A 26,486-nucleotide genomic window follows, 5' to 3' on the forward strand; every position below is an offset into this window, starting at 1 on the left:
GCAAGATGTATTTCAATAAAGTTGCCAACAATAAAGTAGGTGAAATCAAACCAGATTATTTTCAGTGAGAAAATGAGGCTAATAGAACAAAAAGGTCAAATTCACAACATCAATATAGAAAGAAGCTTTGATGTTTAAAAGAGAAATCTTTTAAAAAAAAAACGTGGTATGCATTATCATATCTGAGGGTCTGGATGGGGGTCCTCCATTTTTGTATTCTTTATATTTTTTGTCCATTATTCTCTATTCTGTAACCCCATCTATACACCCTCATATAAATAAAAAGAGATTGTGTCAATGAAAAACATGCTTTTGTGTACAAAGATTTCTTCTTACCAATTTAATTGTGTAAAACACAGTATAATCGATGGGAAATGTACTTTCCCTTATTTATGTACTTTCCCTTATTTCATATAAAAATTCAACAGTATGTATATGTATATATTTATTTTGTATATATTTAATAATAATAATACAATGGTTGAATATTGCAGTTCACATCATTTCATCTCCCTCTTCCACATCTTTCAAACTTATTACTTCTAGCTGACCTTTGCCCTTTGTATCATGTCTCACAAGCTCATCTATTTCCCGAAAACAACCAGGGTCAACCAATATGACCTATAAATACATACAGTAGTTATAATACCTGTAGGTCTAATTTCATGGTTATAAAACATAACTTTACTTGTTAAAAAATTTTCATTTGAAAGTCCTAACAGAAATATGATAGATAACAAAATCACAACATTTAAAGCCAACTATACAACATGTTTTCTCAATGTTGAAGGCTGTATGATTGCCTATAATTGTTTACTACACTCCATTTGACCTTTGAAGGATAGTTGTCTCATTGGCATTCGTTATTTTTAAATGAACAACAAATCATTCTGTAATAATGTGGATTAATTTATTTTTGTGGGTACCAATTTTCGTGTTTTTGCCAATCTCTGTATTCAAAGTCTATTAAAACATGTTATCCATTGAACATTTGAATCTGTGCTTCACCTTTACCCAAGAAACCCACGAAAAAAATAATATCTAACGAATGATAATGAATCCACAGTATAAACAGTTTGAAACACTTACCATTTCCAAGTCACCATCAAAATCATCAGACTCAATTTTCTTTGCAATTTTTCTTATTTTCTCCCTAACTTTTTTTCCATCTTTGGCTAAAAAATATTTGAAAGATGATAAATATTTGTTTGGACTAGCCTAATTACTAGGGCACATATGGTTGGATATTGTCCCCATGGGGTTGGAGATTAGAGCTGCTTCTTTGTATGACAAAATGAGATGTTAGGTACACAATTAGGTCATTTCTTTTACTATTTATATTGTTATCTTTGCATTATTCCACATCATTGAAAATTGATTGATTGAATGGAATTTAACTCCACTTCCAGCACTTTTGTGCTTTTTCGAGGCGATCAGTTTTTATTGGTGAAGGAAGCAGGTGTATCAACAGAGAACCATGACCTTCGTTTGGAAACTGACAATCCTAGTCAATTAAGACTAGGGTAGAGCTCACCTGCTACATGCAGGATTTGAAGAGACAACATTTGACGGGCTAGATACATTGTATACAGTGTTTTACTACATAAGACCACTTAACCATGAAGGCCCCTCACTGAAAAATGTGTAACATATTTATAATATTAGATAAACAATCAAATAGCAAAAATTGAACCATGCATTTAATGGAACAATGTGAAAATTGAACATGTCATGTTTTCAGGAGCAAATCAGAAGCAAAAGACTACAAGAGAGGGTCCTGATATACCTCAATACAGAGCTATGACATATAAATGTTAATTTGATCAATTGTTCAACCATATTCAAAATTTAGAGAACCAAACCTATTTAATGCAAAGTGTAGTGTACCCCTTAACTGTTTAGAAACACATATATTGCAATTATTTTTTATCTAGTGCCTTGTTCACACGTACATTAAATTCGAATTGAATGCGAATCAAATTCCCTAATCTCGTTCATACACTTTTCTTTTTTAATTCAAATTGTCCAATTCACATTAGAAATACGTTTTTGTCAATACAAATTAAAATTATACAGCAAAAACACGCATTGCAATTTGAATTAGAATTGACGTTAGGACGTAAAACATTTTGAATGCGAATTAAACTAATTCGAATTAGTTAATGCGAATTAAATTCGAATTATGTGTGAACTCATCATAAATTACCTGGCACTGTAATTTTCAGCCTCATGAAAGCCTTTTGTATTTTGATGGTTTCGGTTTCTGTTAATTGCTTAATGACTTCTAATGCCTGAAAAGACAAATAAAAAAAACTGTAAAAGAAAAAAAAAATATAATATATATAAAGCAAAAGTCGAAAGTCAACAGCTTTATACGACTCCATAGGTCAAACCCTGAACAGTTGGGGCAAGTATGGCCACAAAATTCAAGCTTGATACAGCTCTAAATTTGGATTGTGATAAAATTTTTGACATAATTTAGGTTTCTGACACAAAACAAATGTGAAGATCTTACAAATCTATTGTGCAATACTGTGCAATGAAAGATTTCTTCTTGAAACTTTTCAAAAATTTGAAATTTGAGACTCTTTAAAAAATTGGAACCCCCCAAACTTTTTGAATTCCTCCTTGGAGCAATTAGCCCAAACTTGATCTCAGCCGTTCCATTGTAATATGTGGAACCTTGTAGTACAATTTCAGAGAGATCCAAACACTTAAACACAAGTTATTGTAAAGAAACTAGAAAAATGCTTGATTTTAGCCCTTTTTTGGCCCCTAATTCCATTATGTATGATGGGGCAGTAGCCCAAAAACTCAATCCCAACCTTCCTTTTTTGATTTGGAACTTTGTGGTATAATGTCAGAGAAATCCACAAACTTCCACACAAGTTATTGTACAGAACCTACAGAAATGCTTGTTTTTGGCCCCTTTTTGGCCCTTAACTCCTAAACTGTTGGCACCATAACCCCCAAAAATGAATCCAACCCTTCGACTTGTGGTAATAAACATAGTGGTAAAATTGCAGAGCAATTGAAATACTCATACACAAGTTATTATCCTGAAAGTAGAAAATGCTTGTTTTGGCCGCTTTTGGGCTTAACGGTAGGGTTCATTATCCAAAAATCAATCCCAGCCTTCCTTTAGGGGTATTGAACCTTCTTATTAAATTTCAAAGAGATCCATTCACGTAAACTAAAGTTATTGTCTGAACACCAAATGTGTCTTCAGACGACGTAGATGACGACACAGACGATATGACAACACAGACGATATGACGACATCATACCATTATACGATTCCAAAAATATTTTGGCAGTCATATAAAAATGATAACTGACATAGTTCCCTAAGAATTCAAAAGATGTCCTTATCATCATTTTTACACAATCATTGGACAACAGGTCAATATGTTTTAGACCTAGGCGTGTGGACCAAAAGAAATTTTGTTTCCTGTTTTCATCAATTTCATTTTCAAACGTTCAAAAAGTCCTTGTAATTTACTTATGAAAAAAAAAGACTGTGTCTGAGGAGAGTTAGCATTTTTCCATATAAAAAAGGGGAATACACTCCAGAACAGTAATTTATAGCCAAAATTCAAACTCTGCTGGAAGTTTTGGTTTTAGCAGTACATATGAATTCCATAAAAATGTGCATGCAGCAAACTAAAGTTAGAGTGTGTCCAGAAACAAAATTAGGTCATACAAACAGAAGAACAAAAAGATGGTGGGTGGAAAGACAGTCGACGATAACACCTAATTCCCTTTACCAGGTACCTCAACAGGAGACACTCCCAAATATTTGTATGATTTTCAAATGCATTAATATAAACATTTAAGGCGGTAAACAAAACCTTGAATAAAATTTATCTGGCTGGTTAAATTTTCATAAAATTGTGACCAAATATTTAATATGACCTTTGACAAAAATATAAATATTACAAAAAAAAAAGGAACCACACACTTTATTGGAAAAATTTCATTTGATATATAGCAGTTGAGAAGCATAAAATTTCCTTTTAAACAATAGAATGTGATTAAAACATAGAGCTGATTTTTTCAGAGTTATCTCCCTGGAGTGTCATCATCATCACCTACCTGCTGTTTTGTACTTTTGGTGGGTTTGACTGAGAAATGTAAATCTTTCATGGCACCTTCTATCAGTGTGACTGTATACGGTCTATTCGTGTCAGGATTAACACATTTATCTGCTACTGTTGTAGCAATGTCTCTAAACATTGATTCTAACTGGGCATGCCTTTCTTTTTCAGATACTTGTAACTCCCCTTTTGCTAAAATCTGAAATAGAGCATTACTGTTATCATTTCATAGTGCTTTACATAGTTCGGATTGTTTTTACAGCAAATGAATCAATATCTTTTATAGCTGAAACAACAAGTTAAAATGAGAAATGTCAGCTCCTATCATTATCTTATTCATTTTCAAGATATATGAAAGATGTATTCTACACAGTACCACTTTTGTATTAAAGTTCCTTCAACAAGGTAACCACATAATTGACTTTCTTTGACAAATTTGCTTTTTCTTGTTATCTTTTCTTTCATATTTCTTGTATATGGAATCAACAAAATTTTAATAATCACATATAAAATGATAGTTATTCTTGTAACATGTATTGTAACCCTTTAAAACATGTATGCAGTGAAGGGTTGAGATCTCACAAAACATGTTTCACCCTGTCACATTTTTGCGCCTGGTCCAAGTCAGGAGCCTCTGGTCTTAATCATTTGTGTTTTTTTTATTTTAGTTCATTTACATGTTGTGGAATTTAATATGACATCCTTTTTTTCACTGAACTAGTTCACATTTTTATTTTGGGCCTGCTGAAACCCAGCTCTGGGTGAGGGATTTTCTCACTGCTTAAAAACCCATTGGTGGCCTTCAGCTGTTTTCTGCGCTTTGGTCAGGTTGTTGTCTCTTTGTCATATATATTCCCCATGTCCAAACTACAAATGTATTCCAAATATGTCATTCCAATTGTATTTCAGTATTTACAATTTGAAGCTTATTTGAGGTAGCACATTATTTCAGCAAAAGAAAAATCAGGGATTTTTCTAAATTTTGCAGTTCACCAAACAAGAAATGTAATAATGATGTATTAGTTCATTGCATTGAAAGGTCAAGTTTTGGTTAAAGGTAGTTTACAATGCAGTCATGGTCACATCTTTTGAAATTAAGTACACATGTTCATAACAATTTGAACTTACTGTAACTTTTGACCTACAAATGACCTAGAGCATAACATAATGTCTAAAAGGTATCCTGTTTAGTCTCAGCTTTTAAATATTATGGGTTTTTTTTTGTTTAAGCATTTCTAATGAAGGTTAATAAGAAAGGTGTATTGGAAATTGGCTGTATCTACAATAGGTACCTGTAGGCATATTTCTGGTTGGTTATCATTGCTGAAAGCTTTCTTCAGTATATCAGACTTAGCAACTTCTCCCTTAGAAACATTAGTGAACACTGTATGGGTCTGTAAAACTTCATCAATGTCTGTTTCACTGAAATTGAAATATGTATTATGTATATATATTTTGGTGATCCTATATTCATGATATTTATTATTTTTAATTGCATATTTCTAAGTAGGCAAAAACCATGCATTGACATGTGTGAATTACAACCACATCTGACAGTCAGGGGTAATACTTATACAAGCCATGTTTATATACTTGAGATGCATATAGCATGTATAGATATGTTCAAATAGGGCCAGTTGGCAGACCTTCATAATTTTCATTCATCAGCATTCAACTACTTTTCAGTATTGGGGCCAGCTGATACATTTGTGTAGGCCTTAAATAATTGGGGTTTAACTATATTTCATAAGTGAGGGTATATTCATGGACAAAAAATGATGGAGGTACATGTACCTTCAGGTTGATTACAGTAAAAATTTTCGCTGAATAACGTTAATGTTAATCATGTTAATTTTTGATGCCTCATCATGCTCATGTAAATGTACTTTCTTATAAACAATAAAAAATCCACCAAAAATGACAGTAACGATATCTATTTCAATATTTGAGACCTCTGATGAATCATGATCAAAATATTTCGACTAATCACAATAAAATTTTAACCAATTTATGATGCAAACAGAAGCCGATAATGATCATTTGACGCCTGACATCAAATCATTGGGGGGTTTTGATCCCTGATCCTGCTTACTGTTTTGTCAGATTTCCATATCCCCCTTACACTATATAATTATGCACGTAAGAAATTCTCATTTTTTTGTGATTTCCCACTAGACTTTATTTCACGTTTTCACAGCACCATAATTTGACTTTCCCATGTCACGCTTACAAAAATTCAGTAATCCCATGTCACTCTTAGACCCCAATTAGACCAACATCAAAGGGCATTACTACATTCATAAGTGGGGCGAATTGGTTTACATGTTCTTCATGAGAGAGGGGTGAGTTAGTAGAAAGTGGGGCTAGCTGGTAAAAATTTGGGGCAAATTGGACTGGGGCTTTTGATAGTTGGGAAAGCTATCATGGATTCTTGTTTAAATATTGAGCACTGGACATGGATGGATAGCTGAAGTATAAAAAGGGGGGGACATTTGGTAATTTTTTATAAGCAATTAAAATCAATCACAGATTTCTATCAAATGACTATTCAAAATTAAGCCTTACACTTTATTTCTCCATGACAATACTTTGTTTGGATAACATGCTATTTCAAATCTTTTTCCTCCCTTTTTCATCCGCACCACTGCAACATTGGTCAATCTTTTCTGTCCTGTCGGCTGAAAAACAGCCATTCTCCAATCTAGAAATTTGACTGATCAAAGATTTTAATTGCAACTGTCAAGACACGTCGAAGAACTAAACTTTTTCCAAAAATTGCCAAATATGAGCATTTACATGCTTGTCAGCAATACCGGAAGTTATTGTTTTTTGTACCGTTTGTGAATTCAACGCAAAAGAGTTCCTCTGCAGGTGCGCAAATGAAAATGATTGACAGTTGATGAATCAGGGATTACAAGTTGCTGAGGATAAAGATGTAACTATGTAGGAGATAACACATATTTCGTTAAGGATCTTGTTTATATTTTTTCGATAATGGTGGATTGACAATGACTAACAACAACAACAATACACCTCCAGTATCTATTCATGAGTTGATACAGGTATAATTTTTAGACACAGTATTTTATGAGTAAACAGTGACACTGTCACACACTTGCTCACAGGCCCTTGTTTCATACACAGATAGAGAGAGGGAGCCTTAACCTGTTAACCATTTGCATGAAACAATAGCATGTGATAAAAAACTGATATAACTACATGGCTAAGAATAAATAAATAATATGAGGCAGGCATTACCTGTAAATGGGGACGAAGTCTGTATGAATTATTTTTTTGTAACTTAAATATTTGTTTAAAAAAAAAGAAACGGAAATACCGTAACGTTTCCGATTTTGGTTCTGTTGTTAGGGATTTAATTGTGACGTTATTTAAATTATGACGTCATATGCAATGTAAACAAAGAAACGCTATCATCAAGTAACGTTTTTTCATATGAAGTAATTATTAAAAATGAAATTGGTATTGCGCGTTCCTTCCTATTTTATACTAGACTGATAAATATATATTTTACTCAAAGTTTCATACAAACGAGACCGGAAAAAGGAAGTACATTGTACATTTCTGCGCAGGTCCGGGATTTCAAAACATGACATAAAAAAAATTGAACGATTTTGAGTTCATTAGTACAATGAAAAATTCGGGAAATTTTCCCGAATTATTTTTTTTATTGAATTTTCTACTGTTATTGGGGACTTCGTCCCCATATTATGCACTAGCTCATATGTACAGTCATAATTTACATGTTTTTAGTTCTTCTTTGTCAACATTCCTTAAATATAAGTGGAAAACGTTTTCACAGGGTCTCAGACACTAAGGGATGTCCTATTGCCGGGGGCAAGTAATTTAATGCTGAATTATGACAATTAAAAACATCATCTTCATGATCTTGGTTGTTCAATTTGGCGAGTGAAAAAAAAATGTTATATGATAAAAATTTCACAAAGATTACTCAGTGATAACACTGCACAGTTGAGTTAAGTGGTCTTGACCTCCTTCTAATCATGAATGCACATATTTCGTCATTTGTTCGCACTGAATTCCCCAATTTTACCAAAAATAGATCACATTTAAAAATATTGGCCTCTCAGGCAGCCATGGTGTTGCTTCATCGTTATCATTATCAATCAGGACAGCACTCTGGCGTTTACGAGAAACGTACATGTTATTCCCACCGACCAATGGAAAGTGGATGTCTATTTTAGTTGTTCTAACTGTAGAATTTGACACAAATTTGTCAGATGTTGTCAGTTTATCAATTTTTTCAAACATAAATATATATATAAGAAATGAAAGAGAATAATTAACTTCATGAACAAAGCATATGAATTAAATAAAATGCAAACATGTTGCACAAGAATATCAGTCTATTATGTAAATGTAACTCACGAAATAGACCTCTCCGATTTTTATATGCCCGTCTAAGATGGGACATATTATGGTATACCGTTGTCCGTTCGTCGTCCACACTTCGGACAATTACTTAAAAACGCTTCCATCAACTTAAATGAAACATTGTTGAATTGTTAATATCAATTGACGTAAGCTCCCTTTCGATTTTTATAAATTTTAGATATTTCATTTCCATGTTATGAAGTTTTATCCTTAGAAAAAGGAGGATTTGCCAGTTTTCGGACAATAACTCAAAAATGCTTCCTTCAACTTTAACATGTTTAATGAAACTTTGGTGAATTGTTTATATCTATTGACAAAAAATGATTGACGTACGCTCCCTTTCGATTTTTATAAATTTCAAATTTTACATTTCCGTGTTATGAGTTTTTATGCTTAAAAAGGGGAGATTTTCCAGTTTTTGGACAATCACTCATTAACGTGATTAACACTATTACAAAAATTTATGAAACACTGGTGAATTGTTTATATCTGTTGACTTAGCTACCTTTCAAAAATTAAAAGAAAATTAACAACTATACATGTTTTAGGTAACAGTATGGCCTTCAACAATGAGCAAAACCCACGCCGTCACCGTTTCAGAAACTTATGCTGTGTCATCTGTTTAATCACAATCCCAATTCAGAGCTGTATCTATCAAGCTTGAATGTTGTGTCCATACTTGCCCCAACTGTTCAGGATTCGACCTCTGAGGTCGTTTAAAGCTGCGCCCTGTGGAGCACCTGGAAATCTATATCATTATTAATTAACAAATTTTGAAATTAAGTGTAACTTTTTCCTACATACATGTACATGTAAATATGAATTTGTTAGAACATGTTAGAAAGCACTTACAATTTAAAATTTTGATTTTTCCATGATTCAAATCTTGAACTCCTTTCACTATAAACTTCTTTAAGAAAATCTTAGTATATGTACAGGATTACTCTGAAACGTACCCATATATTCTATAATTCAAAATCTTATTAAATACTGTGAATTCATTATTTTTCATTGGATACCAATTTTCCTAGATTTGGTGGGTACAGGTAAATCTTCAACGAATTACAAATTTTTCATAGTACAAATCCTTGCATCTATAGGCTAGCTAAATGCATGCAGACTTTTCTGCTATTGCAAAACCACAAAATTGAATATCTATCCATACAAGCTAGTTTAACTTTTCCTCCAACTACGAAAATTGGTACCCACAAAAATAGATGAATTCACATAACTAAATATTTTTTAGCTGTCAAACATTGGGATACCTCCTGACCAAGTAACATGGAACAGAGTGACTATGACGTCAGATCGATGGATAGCCATTCGACACTGCAACAAGGAGGATTCTTCGTCTATGGTAAAACAAAAATTGTAGTTAAATTTTCACAATTTTGAAGTTAATTTATTTAAAATTGAAGAGTTTATATTTATAAGGGATGACATGTATTCCCACTTTAAATATAATATGTAATCACCACACCAAATGGTGAAATAATTTATTAAGTTGAGTTTCCTGAAATAGTTTTTTTTTTTATTTTGGGTGGTTTATTTTTCTCTCACTCAGATTCAGATACCTTTATTTTACATGTTTTATCATGTTTTATATGAAGCAATTTATAAAATAAGTATAACTTTTTTTTAAAGTTGCTGAAATTGATTTGAGTTTACAATTTAAATGGATGACCTGTACATGTCCCATCCGCATGCATAATAAGCTAAACATTGAAATGTACCAATGAAATATATAGAAAGTTTTATCAATTCAGTGCCTAAAATATTTTTTATTCCTCTCTAAAACTACAATGTACATGTACGAAATGTGTAATTCATTAGTGCATCAATTTAATGTGAGAAGTGTAATTTTCAATTGGACTATCTTGTTACATTATGTATCACTTAAAGATATACTTCATCATGTTCATATAATGCATCCTATTGTCATAATAGTTTTATATACATGCATATGGACATCATTTTTGTACATACTCAATACACTTAATAATGGGTCACTATATTTAGTTCATAATTTTATCCTGGACAAACCATTACGTTGTATAAGATATCTACATGTATGATATTCTAGGAGTACTTTTGTTCATAAAAAGGTTATTAACCACTATTATTTCATTAAAAAAAGAAGACAGTTTATATAGATTAGATCGTTGGTTTTCCAGTTTGAATGGTTTTACACTAGTAATTTGGGGGCCCTTTATCATAAGCTTGTTGTTCGATGTGAGCTAAGGCTCCGTGTTGAAGGCGGTACCTTGACCTATAATGGTTTACGTTTATAAATTGTTATTTCGATGGAGAGTTGTCTCATTGGCACTCATACCACATCTTCATATATCTAGTTAAAATATTGAACCTGAAGGTATATGATATATGGTCTAGATTAAGTGACATTTTTTTCATCAATTTGTCTTTAAGTTCACATGGCAGGGTTAACATTATAATCATCAAAAATGTACTGCTTTTGCTCTTTCCCCCAACTATTGACATTTAAATAAGCTAAGTTACACATGTAAAAAAAACTAATATGAAGAGCAATTAATTTAAAAAAAAAACGTTGTTACACTTTTTTTTTTTACAAATGTACATCCTCGATATACCTTATAAGAATCATTAAATAGAATTTAGCCATTAGTGATATTGAGAGAAAATAAAATATCTATCTCATCAACATGATCAACATAAAAACAATTTTGTCAGACTATTAAATCATCAAGGACAAAAGTGCAGTGGTTTCTCAAATAAAGGGAAAATTGAGATAATTTGATTATCATCGCTGCAGTGGTCGACTAACTATTTCCTGTATGTAATAACATGGGAAGGTTTATTTTTCTACGTTTATTGTCAACATCCTATTGTGATTATTTTAATTTTTCTCTATAAAATTACAGTAAAATCTGTTGTTTTTAGAAATACAGTAAAATCTGTTGTATCTGTTCTTTTTATATAAATTATTAAGATTTGCTACTAATGTTTTCATCTTTTACTTAATATTTTGTTACCCTTGTATCTAGACATAATGCATTAACACAATTTGCTTGCCAACTCTTTCTTTGTTAAAGTTTTTAGTGTAAAAAAATAAACCTTAACATTTCAAATTAAAATTCTAGAAAAATATTTTGAATTTCTTGATAGTAAAATAGTTAACAGGGTAATTTCAATCAGAATATCTTTCATTTTTTCCCATATTTCACTGTGCTTAATTGTTGTTATCTTTTCATTTTAAAAGCAAATATTCTTTAATATTATAAGTCTGACACTCTCTTATATACAAGCATTCCTTTGTTACTATTACTGTACAACTTTGTTTATCAAAATTATTAATCTGGATTAAGGGTTTTATGGTCATGTTTATTATGAATGAATAAGTTTACATTGTACATATTTTTTTTCTTTCTCACAGTTGATATGCTTAACTATTTAGTGACCTTAAAAAAAACACATAAACCATATGTCATGTGTGAAACTCTTTCAAGGGGTCTATTAAAATTTGTATGCTCATGCAATATTTTCAAAAATAGTATACTTTCAAAAACTGATCAGGTGACAGCCTTTTATAGTGTCAGATTTTAAGCATTAGGCATTAGAGTTGGCATTAGGTCAAATTCGGCTTAATAGATGAAAGCCATCCAAACATTTGGACTTCAACGTTTCAGTTTCTGAATCAGTAAATTGTTTTGACCATAAAACAACATGGACAAGTATCTACCAAATTGGACTTGATAATTCCCCATAGCATACAAAATACATGTGATGATTCTATTGATGGATAGAATTTTGGCAAAAGTTTGGTTTCTAGATATTATCTTTTGAACCCAAATTATCATGATAATGCCCAATTTTCACTAACCTTTATATGGGATAGGAAAAACTGGTACCCAGAAAAATTAATTTATTCACAGAATACACTGAGTTATCACCCTGTCATGAGTGCCATGTATTGTCATGGAATTTCCAAAAATAAATTTCAGAGTAAATCACCTATAATCAACAGCATTCAAGGTAAAAAATCACCATCAATGGTGTTTTCTGACAAATCACCACATGTGTACAACCCACTTAAAAATATCAAACACTGACAATACTAATTACATTTCCAGGTGACAGTATTGAATCCTAAGGAGGGCAGTATATCGTATGTAGGACAGACCACAGCAGACTCAGTACAAATCAACCCCACGGAACCTATCATAGCATTAAAAGGTAACCATAGTAATAGATCATGATTTGAAGTATCTCATCCTGAATTTGTATTTCTGCTTTGTTTTTAAGAATTTTTTTACTACCCTTGACTTTCCTTTTATGGTGAACCCTGGGATATATAGATTTTTCAGGATTCAAGATTAAAGCTCTATATGATTCTACTTCCACAGTATAAACTGATATCACAATAGAATTGAGAACAGCAATGGTGAATGGGTCAAAGGGACAGCCCGACCAATGAGCAGAAAACAGGCCATAGCCACCAATGGGTCTTCAGCACTTCAAAAAATCCTACACCTTGAAGGGGCTTCAGGTGGCCCTTAAACAAAAAAAGTTTACTAGTTCAGTGAAAATGGATTCCTAAAATATGTAGATCTGTGCCGTAATGTAGATATTCTTTTAAAATGAACATGATCATAAGTTGATTGTATTTTCTAATTGCAGCTGGGATACGATTTGAAGTATTCAATTTTAATACCAAACAGTTAATAAGTAAAACAAAACTGCATGATCCTGTTGTATACTGGACATGGCTGAACACAGAGGTCATTGCTATGGTTACAGAAACCCTGGTATATCATTGGCCAATATGGGAAGGTATGTTATAATGTATTTTACATAACAAAAATTATCAAAAATTATGGACAACACAAGAAAGCACACCAACAACCAACACCCGACTTTATGGTTGAAGCATCAAATGACAATTTTAAAGTCTTTTGTTTGACTCGTCGGGGTTCCAACCTCATGATTTGATTTCTCACACTTGAGACAAACAGGCTGCCACAAGACCACTGAAGTGGAAACTTGAACAAGATAATAACACACCAAAACAAAAATAAATCAGAAACAACAAGTTACATGAGGTACAATCATAAATTAAATTAAAACATGTGATGTTTGTGATGGGCCAATCAATTTTTTAAAGTTCTGCTTTAAAGATATAAAGGATATTCGAGGAAGCTATAATTTTAGCAAGCACATGAATATGAGTTTGCCACTTCTATTGTTATCATATTAAGCATTTGCTAACAGTTCCTAGCATACATGTCAAGTGACATGATATTCGCGTGTAATACACGCTTTTTCAACGGTTTACACGCGAGGATTTTGTCACATGGCGTGTACACGCTTTTCACCACTTTACACGCAATTACACGCTTTTTCGTTCTTTTCATTTTTTGGTCGTTAGTGATATCGCTATTCTCGGGTTTTTTCCTTATTCGGCAATAAATACCGAAAAATGCGAAGTAATTGTTGGCTGCCGTATTGTTTATTTTTCTATATGGACAAACAGATTTCTACAGGCCATGGGGATAAAAATATCACAGAACTGTTGGATCAGCTCTCATAGTACCAGCTTTCGTCTGATGAACTACCCAGTTTTTACCAGGCAATAGCAATGGGAACAATGGCAGAGATAATAGATGACATTTTGCATTGCCAAAAAAACCAACATTATGACATTCTTTCAAATCTTGATGAAGCTAATTCAGTCAAATATCATTTCCTACTGTGGGAGAGCCTTTTCAATTATAAAGAAATTGACACTGAATTCTGATCAGAACTTGACATTTGTATTGTGTGCTATTATCAAATAAATGTAACTAAACTTAAAACTGGCAGTTGTTTTGAATATATGCCTATAGCTAGTGGTGGTGCTTTAAAAGCAACATAACAGACCACTGCTTAATACAATAAAAGTTCACAGTAGAATATGTATTGTTTTTTATATTCACAAATTTGTAAGTATTAATAAGTCCGCATCTACGTCACGCGTTTTCACACGCTTTTTGACATATCATGTCATGTCATGACATGATTTCCCATTGTCAGAGGTTGACATGTATGGTTCCTAGTATTGCATAAAACTGATCTTGTATAATGTATATTGATTAAATAAAATTCTATTTTCAGATTGTGCTCCTGAAAAAGTATTTTTAAGACATCACCGATTAGAATTTACAGAAATAATAAGTTACAAGGCAGATCCCAGTTTAAAATGGCTGGCCATGACTGGTCTGATGCCTGAGGTACGTAATGCATGATTTGTTAACTATGCCAAGCAGTTTTTTCTAGTATTACATTCACTTTCTGTTTTGAGATTAAAGATAGGAGTAAAGACAACAAAAGTTTAGAATAGATTACTTCCACTTTACCTGAAGTTTAAGAACCCTAAGTTCAATAGGTTATAGACCTTGTAAGCAGTTACCCTTATAAAGTCATAATACAACACTAGTCCCTGGAATATCCTATCAAAGGGGAAATAATTACACCATATACAGGTGTTACCAGAATGTTTCAACATAAACTGAAAGCATATTTTTAACGTAAACTTTTAAAATTTTCAATTACTGTGAAAGTACTTTTATTCGAGGGGAACCAATTTTTGTAGCTTTCGTGGATGACCTTATCAACGAATTTAAGTTTCCAACGGAATTAAACAACAGTTGTCAAAATCAAGACATAATTTTGAAAGTCACAGGGCAAACACACTATGAACTATAACTGCAGGCATGATTATACCCATTTAATCTATAAAATCTTAACTGTGCAACTTTTGGTCTTTTAATTCTCATAAAAAAATATATTTTTGACCGATGAAATTCAAATTTCTGGTATTGATATGCTATAATAAAGTGTTCATTTTATATCCTCAAAATTATCGTACGGATGGGCAATAATAATTTCATGCTTGTCTTGCTTTTGAGACTTTAATAAACTATTGAATCTTGAATCTTAATAGTTTTATTTTACCATTCAAGATATGTTTATAACATTTCTGTAACTGTTTTCTTTAGGTGACATGTTTATGGCCTAATTAACACCTTTGATGGTCTTTAATCTGCTCTCTTTCACAGTATCTTATAGAACATGACAAATAGAAAATACTTAGAATTTCATTTTTTTAACTAATTTCATATAGCTTGTAGTTTTTATCCATTAGCTAATTGAATTGACCATGCACCATGTGCAGCAAGATCTGCCTACCATTCCAGAGCACCTAAGATCCCTCCCAGATTTTGGTTGGGTTTATGTTGATCGGTCTTTAATATTCTATTAAATGTACTGGTCTTTTTAGCCATGATATTGTCATATAAAAAAGAAGATGAGGTATGATTGCCAATGAGACAACTGTCCACAAGAGACCAAAATGACACAGACATTAACAACTATAGGACTCTGTACGGCCTTCAACAATGAGCAAAGCCCATACCGCATAGTCAGTTTATTTTCAATTTTGAGTTTGAATGTCTTTTTGGTATCCCACACCTTACTTTACCACAAATATATATTAGTAAGTGTATTTGACCTTTTCAGGAGGAGAAGATATCAGGTTTAACACAGCTTTACTATGTAGACGAGGACATTACTCAGTGTATAACAGCCCATGCTGTATGTTTTACTAATTACCAGTATAATGACAATCCACTACCATCAACAGTACTATGTGCTGCCACCAGAGATGCTGTGGATATAGGAAAGGTAAAGTTATATACATTACTTAGTAGCCCTTTTGAGAGCAGAATTTGTCAGATTTGCAGCTTGTAAAATATGTATACCTTTATAAATAAAGAAGATACCCCTCATGCTCATTTTATTGAACATTGTGGAGCAGGCTCTGCTTACCCTTCCAAAGCACCTGAGATCACCCCAGTTTTTGGTGGGGTTCGTGTTGCTTAGTCTTTAGTTTTTTATGTTTTGTCTTCTGTACTATTATTTGTCTGTATGTCTTTTTATTTTTAGCCATGGCGTTGTCAGTTTATTTTCAATCTATGACTTTTACTTTCCTTCTGGTATCTTTTGTCCCTCCTATTTTAAAGTTTAATAATCAACAGATATAAGAAGATGTGGTATGAGTGTTCGCCCATGAGACAACTCTCCATCCAAGACACAATTTGTAAAAGATAAAACATTATAGGTCAAAGTATGGTCTTCAACACGCAGCCTTTGGTCATACCGAACAGTAAGCTATAAAGGACCCCAAAATATGTTTAGTGAATGTCTATATGAAACTTCTTGTATTTAATTACTTAGTTAATTTGCATTGTGCACATACACCTGGCAAATTGTCAAAATTTTAATTTTGAATTGCTTGATATATATTTTCAGATCCATGTAATAGAACTTGGTCCATACAAGCAAGGAAATTTTGCTCCCAGAAATAATTATGATCATGTGCAATTTTATGATGGTGCTGATACTTATGACTTCCCTGTTTCACTCCATGTAAGTCTTTAAACAATACATGTCTCGGACTTCTCTTGAACTGAATTTTAATGTGCGTATTGTTATGCGTTTACTTTTCTACATTGGTTAGAGGTATAGGGGGAGGGTTGAGATCTAACAAACATGTTTAACCCCGCCGCATTTTTGTGCCTGTCCCAAGTCAGGAGCCTCTGGCCTTTGATAGTCTTGTATTATTTTAATTTTAGTTTCTTGTGTACAATTTGGAAATTAGTATGGCGTTCATTATCACTGGACTAGTATATATTTGTTTAGGGGCTAGCTGAAGGACGCCTCCGGGTGCGGGAATTTCTCGCTACATTGAAGACTTGTTGGTAACCCTCTGCTGTTGTTTTTTATTTGGTCGGGTTTTTGTCTCTTTGACGCATTCCCCATTTCCATTCTCAATTTTATGTGGTAGCTGTAAATTAACAAATTATTGAGTGGTTTTTATCACTGTGAATAATGCAACAGGTTTAGTATCGCTATAAGAACTTGCATCCTAATAGTTGATGCATATAAATGTATGTAAATTTTTTTTGAAATCGCAATACTAAATCTCACATAAGTATCCTTTCTTCAAAGATCACAATAATTTCAAAATTACAGTAACTAATGTATTTTTATACATCTTTATATTGTAGATTATGATAAATAAGAATATTCGTCCAGGGGACATCATGTCCAACTTGCGGTATCATTTTCCTATTCAGTGAATTGTGAAAAAGGCTTTAATACAGACAATAATTCAACATTTGATTTAAAAGCTACACATTATTTAGATGTGTGTAACAAGTTTCAAGTTGATGGGACCTTGATTGCATGGCGACCTACCTTAACCAAAACTTTAACCTTTAAGCTACGCATAGAAAGTAAAATTGAGTAATTTGAATTTTTATTTTTCAGGTTTCAGAGAAGTACGGTTTATTGTTCACCATTACTAAATACGGCTACCTCTACCTCTCGGATATGGAGACAGCAGCGTGTCTGTGTTGTAATAAAATCTCCAACTTTATCATGTTTACATCAACCCTCAACACGGATACACAAGGAATTATGGGTGTTACTAGGGGAGGCCAGGTAAGTTACTTTGGAAACAATATTCCTCATTGTTTGTAAGTCATATCTCAAGTCAATAATATTTAGAATGAGTCAATATAAAAAAAGATGTGGTATGATTGCCAATGAGACAACTCTCCACAAGACACCAAAATGACACAGAAATTAACAACTAAAGGTCACAGTATGACCTCCAACAATGAGCAAAGCCCATTCCCAAAATCGCCTGTAAAAGGCCCCAAAATGACAAATGTAAAACAATAAAAACGAGAAAACTAACGGCATGATTTATGTAAAAAAAATGAACCAATAACAAATATGCAAAACATCAACAAGTGACAACCACTGAATTACAGGTTCCTGACTTGGGACAGGCACATTCATACAAAATGTGGCAGGGTTAAACATGTTAGCGGGATACCAACCCTCCTGTTAACCTGGGACAGTGGTGTAACAGTACAACATAAGAACAAACTATAAAAATCAGTTGAAAAAGGCTAAACTCATTAAATGAATACACATATTTTCTCCAGTTATCTTGATGATGTTCACTTTATTCCATGAAACATTACCTAAGCTGAAATCTTGTTTAATTAAAGATTGACTGTAAAAAAAAATTGTCTATGAAGAATTAAGGACAAAAATGTGGTGCATACTGAATTACATGCATTTTAAGGTTATTACGAATAGACAAGAAAATTAATAGTTATTCCTTATAACTTAATTCTTAATTCCATTCTTTAGGATTAAATCATGAAAAAATGTTAATGTTAGGGTCACATGACAAAATTATGTCTAAGAGCTGGTAGACAAAAAGCTTTCAGCCATTTAGAAGAGGTGTGACATTCAAAACTTAATTATATGTATATAATTTTCTATGTCATATTAAAAAAAATCTATGCGTAGTTGATACTGTGAATTCAGAAATTATTGCATGCATTTATTATTGTGATTTTGTCATTTTAGACTAAAATGCTATTTCAATTTTTGCAATATCGCGAAAAATCTTGTTTAGTTCATACAAAAACATTTAAAATGCGAGTTTAAATGATTGCGATTCTAACCCTGTTCCATTTTTTGTAATAATAAATAATTTTTGAATTTACTGTACTTTATTTTCAATGCCTGTTGATCTTTTTTCTCATGTCTCTTTTATTTTTAACAGGTAATGACAATAAAGATAAAGAAAGAAGGACTTGTGTCACATGTCAGAGACAAAGCAAAAAGAACAAACCAAGCTGACAGACTTGAAAAAGCTATCTCATGTTAATAGTACCATTGTATTAGTATCTCATTTACCTGCCAACCTTTTACATCTTATAATACACCATGTTCAAATATACCATTGAAAGATCTTTATTTTACCAAAGCGATTGGAAGGAGTGGCTTATTATGATGGGTGTTTGTCTTAAGCTTGGTCAAGTCGTACAACTTTTACATCTTATGCACCAAGTATAGGTATACCATTGAAAGATCTCTATTTTTCCGAAGCGATTGGAAGGAGTGGCTTATTATGATGGGTGTTTGTCTTGGTCAAGTCGTACAACTTTTACATCTTATACACCAAGTATAGATATACCATTGAAAGATCATTATTTTAAACAGACACTTGGAAGGGGTGGCTTATTATGATGGGGCGTGTGTCTTTTATCCCTCTCTTGGTCAAGTCATACAACTTTTGTATCTGCACCATTGAACAGAGTTTTATAAATCTTTCACAGAATTTAACTCTCATAGTGCCCTTTTGAACTGCCTATTTCCTGTCTTTGTCCGATGGAGTTCAAGTTACCTTTCATTTGACAAGGACATGTCATATATGCAAATTAACATCAGTCTCTAATTCTTTGGCAATTTCTGGGCTCATTCTAGCTGACTCTGCTATAAGGGTTACACTCATTGTTGACAGTTTTACAATGAACTATTGTTAACTTCAATGTCATTTGGTCTGTAGTGGAGAGTTGTCTCATTGGCAATTATAATACATCTTTTATTTTATATATTCAAAGGTATGGGGTTTGCTCATTGTTGAAGGCTGTACTGTGACCTATAGTTGTTAATTTCTGTGTCATTTGGTATGTAGTGGAGAGTTGTCTCATTGGCAATTATAATACATCTTTTAATTTATATATTCAAAGGTATGGGGTTTGCTCATTGTTGAAGGCCGTACTGTGACCTATAGTTGTTAATTTCTGTGTCAATTGGTATGTAGTGGAGAGTTGTCTCATTGGCAATTATAATACATCTTTTAATTTATATATTCAAAGGTATGAGGTTTGCTCATTGTTGAAGGCTGTACAGTGACCTATAGTTGTTAATTTCGGTATCATTTTTGTCTCTTGTGGAGAGTTGTCTCATTGGCAATGATACCTCATCTTATTTTTTTTGTAAAACATCCAAAAATATCTTTTAAATTTAGATAAGTATTCTGTGTTAAGGTCAGAAGGTTGGCAGGTAAGATCAAATGAGGGCTATTCCAGAAAAAAATGTAAGGAGGGGTTGGAAGGCAGTTTTTGTCAGCACCCACCACCCAGACAATTGTAATTGAGAATTATAGTGCATTATAGTGTGAAAAGTTGCTCTGATACTAATCACCCATGTATTATTAATACAATGTGCCTTCCAACCCCCCCCCCCCCCCCCCCCCATACATTTTTTTCTGGAATAACCCTGATCTAAATATGCCAAATCAATAGCGTATTATTGTATACTTATGTTTGTTATTGTTTGATATTAGAATGCCATATTTATTGTTTGTATGAATTGTTATTTATTATGTATGTATTGTTTTGTTTTCTTTGTAAGATCTTTAATCTTCATTTTATTTGAAAGGAGATATTGTCTGATTATAGGGCTTTACTGTAAATGTTCTGAAATGGATATTATTTTTATGCCCCACCTACGATAGTAGAGGGGCATTATGTTTTCTGGTCTGTGTGTCCGTCCGTCCGTTCGTTCGTTCGTCCGTTCGTCCGTCTGTTCCGCTTCAGGTTAAAGTTTTTGGTCAAGGTAGTTTTTGATGAAGTTGAAGTCCAATCGACTTCAAACTTAGTATACATGTTCCCTATGATATGATCTTTTTAATTTTAATGCCAAATTAGAGGGTTTACCCCAATTTCACGGTCCACTGAACATAGAAAATGATAGTGCGAGTGGGGCATTCGTGTACTGGGGACACATTCTTGTTTTTACATTTTATGCTTAAGTTTTAAAATTGAATTTTGAGAAACTCAAATGGAAATGTATTGTTCTACTAAAATACGGTTGATATGTAAAATGATGATAACAGTCCTTTTTACACATTTTTTTTCATCTCTTTTTTGTTTATGAAATATTTTATTCTTTTAAACTAGTCTACTAAAGTAAGTTTGATATATAAAATGATAAATAACAAATTAATAGAATATTGAAAACAGTAATATTTACACATTTTATTTTTTTCTCCTTTTTTCTTTGTGAAATATTTTATCTTTTAAACTAGTATTATGGATTTATTATAGGGTTTATGTAATATATCTTTGTCACAGATATTATTTCAGGGTATATACAGTGGGTTTGAATGCTTATGATTAATGTATAACTCTATACTGAATTTGATACTTGCCAACATCAATCTATTATTTTACTGTCTCAATTAAGTTTCCAAAATGGAACTAATTTAAATTGCAGCTGTCTTACACCAAGACAAAAATTTAAATCATATTTATATTAAAAATATTTCAAAGACACCTGTTTGTAATTTTGTAATGTGGGATGTCAATTTTTTACATAGAAAATGTTTTAAAGGTTTTATAATCATAGTGAATATTAGCATTACAAAGGGTCTATTCACAGGTCACATTTTATTGCTTTTAAATTCATATTACCATATATGTGTTCATACCCATTTTGAAGAATTTATTTTGTAGTTCAGATTTTTTTTCCATTTAGTTTTATATTATTTTCTTAATATTTCATAATAAGACTGTCTCTAGGTTTTCATTAGAATTCAAGAGCAGTGAAGATGTTCATTAACATTTTACAAAATGATCCTTGCAAATCCATTTCAATTCAAAAAGTTAAAATAAAAAATCTAGAAAACTTTTTGAGTCAACATAAAAAATATGTTTTCATAGTCTCAGTAGCATTCACAAGCAGGGGATATTTTCATTTTCCATTTCCAAAATGATCATTGCAAATCCATTTCAGTTTTAAAAAGTGGAAAGAAAATCTAGGAAACTTTTTATGATAGCATAAACAATATGTTTCTAGATTCTTGATAGCATTTTACAAAAATCATAGATGTTCAAAACGATCCTTTCAAATCCATTTCAGTTTTTAAAAGTGGAAAGAATATCTGGACAACTTTTTATGATATCATAAACATATGTTTTCAGATTCTCAGTAGCATTTACAAGTATTTGAGATGTTCATTTTCTCAATTTCCAAAATGATCCTTGCAAATCCATTTCAATTTTTTTTTAAAGTTGAAAGAAAATCTTAATATCTTTTATGTTAGCATTACATGTATATGAAAATCATGAGAAGTCGATAATAGTCTTTAAACTGAATAGGAAATACTTGTTTGTTAAAACATGTTTTATATAAGTATAAATTTGTAAAATGTTTTGATTGTGGCAAAGAATTTAGAATTGTTATTTTTTTTTATTTCTTTGTAATAGAGAAAATCTTATTAGACTGTGATGGAAGATCTATGTGTAGCTTTTCTATTTAATTATATATTTCTTGATCATTGAGGGGATCAATGCTCTCACAAAAAAAACTGAAATTTTGTCATTATTTTCAAGAAAGGTTTTTTCTTTAATTTATACATACGTTTTTATTTATATGTATTACAATGTATAAACAATATATAGAAAAACATGTCCTCTCCCTGACTAAATATTAAGTAATTATGCATATGTAATTAAATTGTGTGTAACACATGTATTTGCAGTGCATATTGTTATTCATGATAGCATCGAAAATAGAATTCCATATCAGCTCTGTAAACAAACATATATATTCAGTGTAAACAGGATTTTTTGGGCATTTAAGATGTATAATTTTGTACCATTGTTAGAGATTACCATTTGATTTTTATGGGGGGCTAGGATGAAATTTGAAAAAAATAGGCAGGACAGGAGTTTCGAGTAAAAAAAAGGCAGGATGTGACACTTGCAAAAAAAAAAGTCAGGACAACAATTTAGGTAAAAAAAAGTCAGGATAAACTAAAAAAAAAAAGGCAGGACTGATTAGAGTGAAAAATAAAAACGCAGGACAGAGATTACAGCTAAAAAAAAATGCAGGACAAAATTTTTCATCCTAGCCCCCCCATAAAAATCAAATGGTAGCTCCCTTATTGGATCTTTCTATTCTTCAATGTTCAATATTTATTTATTTTTCTCAGTGAACGTAAATTGCTTTCAAACAATATTTGATTTGCAGCTTTTGTTTTGAATCTATACAAAATCATTAATTCTCTACTTATGTAATCTGATGTAACTTCATTGCCAGAATAGCTTTGCATATATTATACTCACAAAGCATTTTGCTTTTGATAGCCACAGCTTTTTAACTTGTCTGTCTCAAATACTAACAAATTTATAAGAGAATATCTGTTATTTATTAATTGTTATGAATGTTTTAGAATTGTTTTTGTGCAGCCTGTATGACTGACCATGGCCTCAATTATGATATTGGTTATGCAAACACGAAAAACTCATTATTTACAATATTTCAGAAAAAGCAACTGAAAAAAATGTTCTTTTGGAAAAACGCATGACAATATTTTTTTAAAGGATTGCATTCTGTAAACAAAAATTTTGTGTATTGATAGTTAAGTACAATGTATATCAATACTTTCTAATCTCTGCCTATAAAAGCAGTAGACATTATGACTTCCCTGTGGTATGTTTGTCAGTATTTTGAAGTGTAGTGGTTAGTGCATTGGACTACTAACAAAGGTTCATGGTTTGATTTCCGTTCCGAGATGAAAATTTCAGGGACTGAATTTTCGGCTCTCTCTTGAGACCATTTATGAGTATGGTCTTGAGGAAACGATGATAGTCCATCAGAAGGGGGCGATAAATGGCTGACACATGTTAAGATAGAGCCATATCTCTTGCACGTAAAAGACACCCTTGTAGATTTTCAATAAAGAGCAGGCTAATGCTGCTATAAGGCAGCACTCACATCTGCAATGTGGAAAGGGATTAATATAAGTTGCAAACTTGTTTTCCAATCCACTATAAATAAATATGTTTAAACTAGTATTTTGACTGTACTCAACTTATACCTCAAATTGATAATCTGTAAAATTTTACATTTTTGAGTTCACTTATGATAACATGTTCAACAAAATGCATTTAATGAAAAAAACGCTTTTTATTAAAAATATTCAAAGAATCAAACCATAAAAATTGCAGTTTTTGCACAAAATGAACTAGGGAGGTTATTTTTGACATTGAAAAAAAAATGTAACACAAATTATTTCTAGTTCTCATTTAGAACTAAGGGTATGGTCAGCCATATTTTGAAGATACATTGTATATAAGGGATATTATGTGATACTTAGGGTATATTTTTGTAGTAACTGGTATTTCTACAAAATGACAGGAGAGACTATGTTTATTTTACTCTATTAGTAATTATATGTTGAGAACATTGTGATGATTTTTTCCAAATAACTTTTATATCAAAGGACCTTTTGTCTTAGGGAAAACAAAATCTTAGAAATAAAAAGGTTTTAATGAAATTTGGTGGGACACCTTTCCAAAAGAAAAGTTAAATAGTGGATAATGAAATGTTGTCCGTTTTCACAAACTTTGCTGTTGTTTTATGTCTTAAAATAGTGTTCCATTTTATCACTTTTTCTCTCTCAAATTTCATTTAATATTTTATAGAACAATTTGGGATTGTTTCTAGGATATTCATTTGCATAACAATTAATCTGTACAGAAGACGGGTACAACAGGCAGGTGTAAATTTTATAATATTTTAGTGAAGTATTTTATCGTATTCTTTAGTTGATATTTAAGCATTTTTGAATAGAGATGTATTGTTATTGATATTTTGTTTTGAAATAAAGTGCTAACATAGCTTAAATAAATTGTTTATTCTTTGTATGAATAAAGAAAAATTTGAAGTGTATATCAAAGAGATAGCATCCCAACAACACAAGTAACCAAAATATCTAGAGGGCAACAAACAATAGTCTTAAAAAAATAAACCAGTGGCTATGCAATTTTTTAAAGCTCTATAGAATATAAGAGTCTGCAAAGGTTGAGAATAAATCCAATAGAAACCTAACATAGGTCAATAAAAATCCACGCCAAATTCTTTTAGATAACAACAAAACATTAAGATATTAAAGAAGACTGTTCATGACTTTAGACAGCCAAATGCATATGTGGTGGTGTTAGTTTTTCCAAGGTAGTATCTCTCCACTTTTCATCTCTGTCAGTGGACTTACAAAAAAACAACCTAAATGGATATAACAGTCATTTCGGGGCCTTTTATAGCTTACTATGCGGTATGGGGAGAAGCAGAAACAAAGGTGGAACTGGATGGCAAAATCTTGTGGCGACCTTATGCTTCGCCACCTATAGTTGTCAATTCCTGTCATTTTGGTCTCTTGTGGACAGTTGTCAACCAACTAAGATGGCTGCCATGTCTAAAAATAGAACATAGGGGTGAAATGTAGATTTTGGCATATATCTCTGAAACCAAAGCATTTAGAGCAAATTTGACATGGGGTAAAACTGATTACCAGGTCAAGATCTATCTGCCATGAAATTTTCAGACAAATCGGACAACCCGTTGTTTGGTTGCTGCCCCGAAATTAGTAATTTGAAGGAAATTTTGCAGCTTTTGGTAATAATCTTGAATATTATTATAGAAAGAGATAAACTGTAAACAGCAATAATGTTCAGCAAAGTAATATCTACAAATGAGTCACATGAACAAATTGGTCAGTTGACCCACTAAGGAGTTATTGCCCTTTATAGTCAATTTTTATACGACCCCAAAAAAATTTTGGGTCGTATAATGGTATGATGTTGTCGTCTGCATCGTCGTCCGAAGACACTTTGGTTTCCGAATAATATCTTTAGTTTAAGTGAATAGATCTTAATAAAAAAAATTTCAGAAGGTTCAATACCACAACAGGAAGGTTGGGATGATGGTCCGAACTGTTTAGGAATTAGGGGCCCAAAAGGGGCCAAAACAAGCATTTTTCTAGTTTCAGGATAATAACTTGTTAACCAGTATTTCAATTGCTCTGAAAGTATACTGCAATGTTTAAAATCACAAGTAGAAGGTTTGGATTCATTTAAGGGGTTATGGGGCCAAAGTTTAGGAATTAAGGGCCAAAAAAGGGCCAAAACAAGCATTTTTCTAGTTTCCAGACAATACCTTGTGTGTAATTGCATGGATCTCTCTGAAATTGTACCACAATGTACCATATAACAAAGGGGAGGCTGGGATTAAGTTTTGGGTTAA

At 32.1% G+C, this 26,486-nt stretch overlaps 2 protein-coding genes across 2 annotated transcripts; one reads left to right on the plus strand and one right to left on the minus strand.

Annotated features, from left to right (window-relative positions):
• Positions 1 to 432: 432 nt before the first annotated feature.
• Positions 433 to 6,935, minus strand: LOC143076271 (ribosome maturation protein SBDS-like). Its single transcript, XM_076252004.1, has 6 exons — positions 6,663 to 6,935; positions 5,390 to 5,519; positions 4,096 to 4,296; positions 2,207 to 2,291; positions 1,090 to 1,175; positions 433 to 621 (listed from the first exon to the last, which is right to left on the minus strand). Exons 1-6 carry the CDS (start codon positions 6,788 to 6,790, stop codon positions 496 to 498), a joined length of 756 nt encoding a protein of 251 aa, XP_076108119.1. The 5' UTR covers positions 6,791 to 6,935; the 3' UTR covers positions 433 to 495.
• A 21-nt stretch (positions 6,936 to 6,956) lies between these two features.
• LOC143076270 (clathrin heavy chain 2-like) lies at positions 6,957 to 25,095 on the plus strand. The gene is made up of 9 exons (XM_076252003.1): positions 6,957 to 7,159; positions 9,757 to 9,867; positions 12,620 to 12,722; positions 13,167 to 13,319; positions 14,640 to 14,755; positions 16,044 to 16,208; positions 16,836 to 16,952; positions 17,856 to 18,029; positions 19,174 to 25,095. The coding sequence occupies exons 1-9, from the start codon at positions 7,106 to 7,108 to the stop codon at positions 19,276 to 19,278; spliced, it is 1,098 nt and encodes a 365-aa protein (XP_076108118.1). The 5' UTR covers positions 6,957 to 7,105; the 3' UTR covers positions 19,279 to 25,095.
• Positions 25,096 to 26,486: the final 1,391 nt, after the last annotated feature.

Source organism: Mytilus galloprovincialis, chromosome 5 (genome assembly GCF_965363235.1).
Source record: "Mytilus galloprovincialis chromosome 5, xbMytGall1.hap1.1, whole genome shotgun sequence".
Classification (NCBI taxonomy): Eukaryota; Metazoa; Mollusca; class Bivalvia; order Mytilida; family Mytilidae; genus Mytilus; species Mytilus galloprovincialis.

Bases quoted from the DNA above. Each gene is read 5' to 3' on its own strand.
- LOC143076271 (XM_076252004.1), bottom strand. From the start codon at position 6,790: ATGGCTGTTTTTCAGCCGACAGGACAGAAAAGATTGACCAATGTTGCA. The intron at 4,297-5,389 runs GTACCTATTGTA...GCTCTATTTCAG, and splicing joins AACCAGAAATATGCCTACAG to ATTTTAGCAAAAGGGGAGTT. The intron at 1,176-2,206 runs GTAATTTATGAT...AATATTTTTTAG, and splicing joins GCTGAAAATTACAGTGCCAG to CCAAAGATGGAAAAAAAGTT.
- LOC143076270 (XM_076252003.1), top strand. From the start codon at position 7,106: ATGACTAACAACAACAACAATACACCTCCAGTATCTATTCATGAGTTG. The intron at 12,723-13,166 runs GTAACCATAGTA...TTCTAATTGCAG, and splicing joins ACCTATCATAGCATTAAAAG to CTGGGATACGATTTGAAGTA. The intron at 18,030-19,173 runs GTAAGTTACTTT...TATTTTTAACAG, and splicing joins GTGTTACTAGGGGAGGCCAG to GTAATGACAATAAAGATAAA.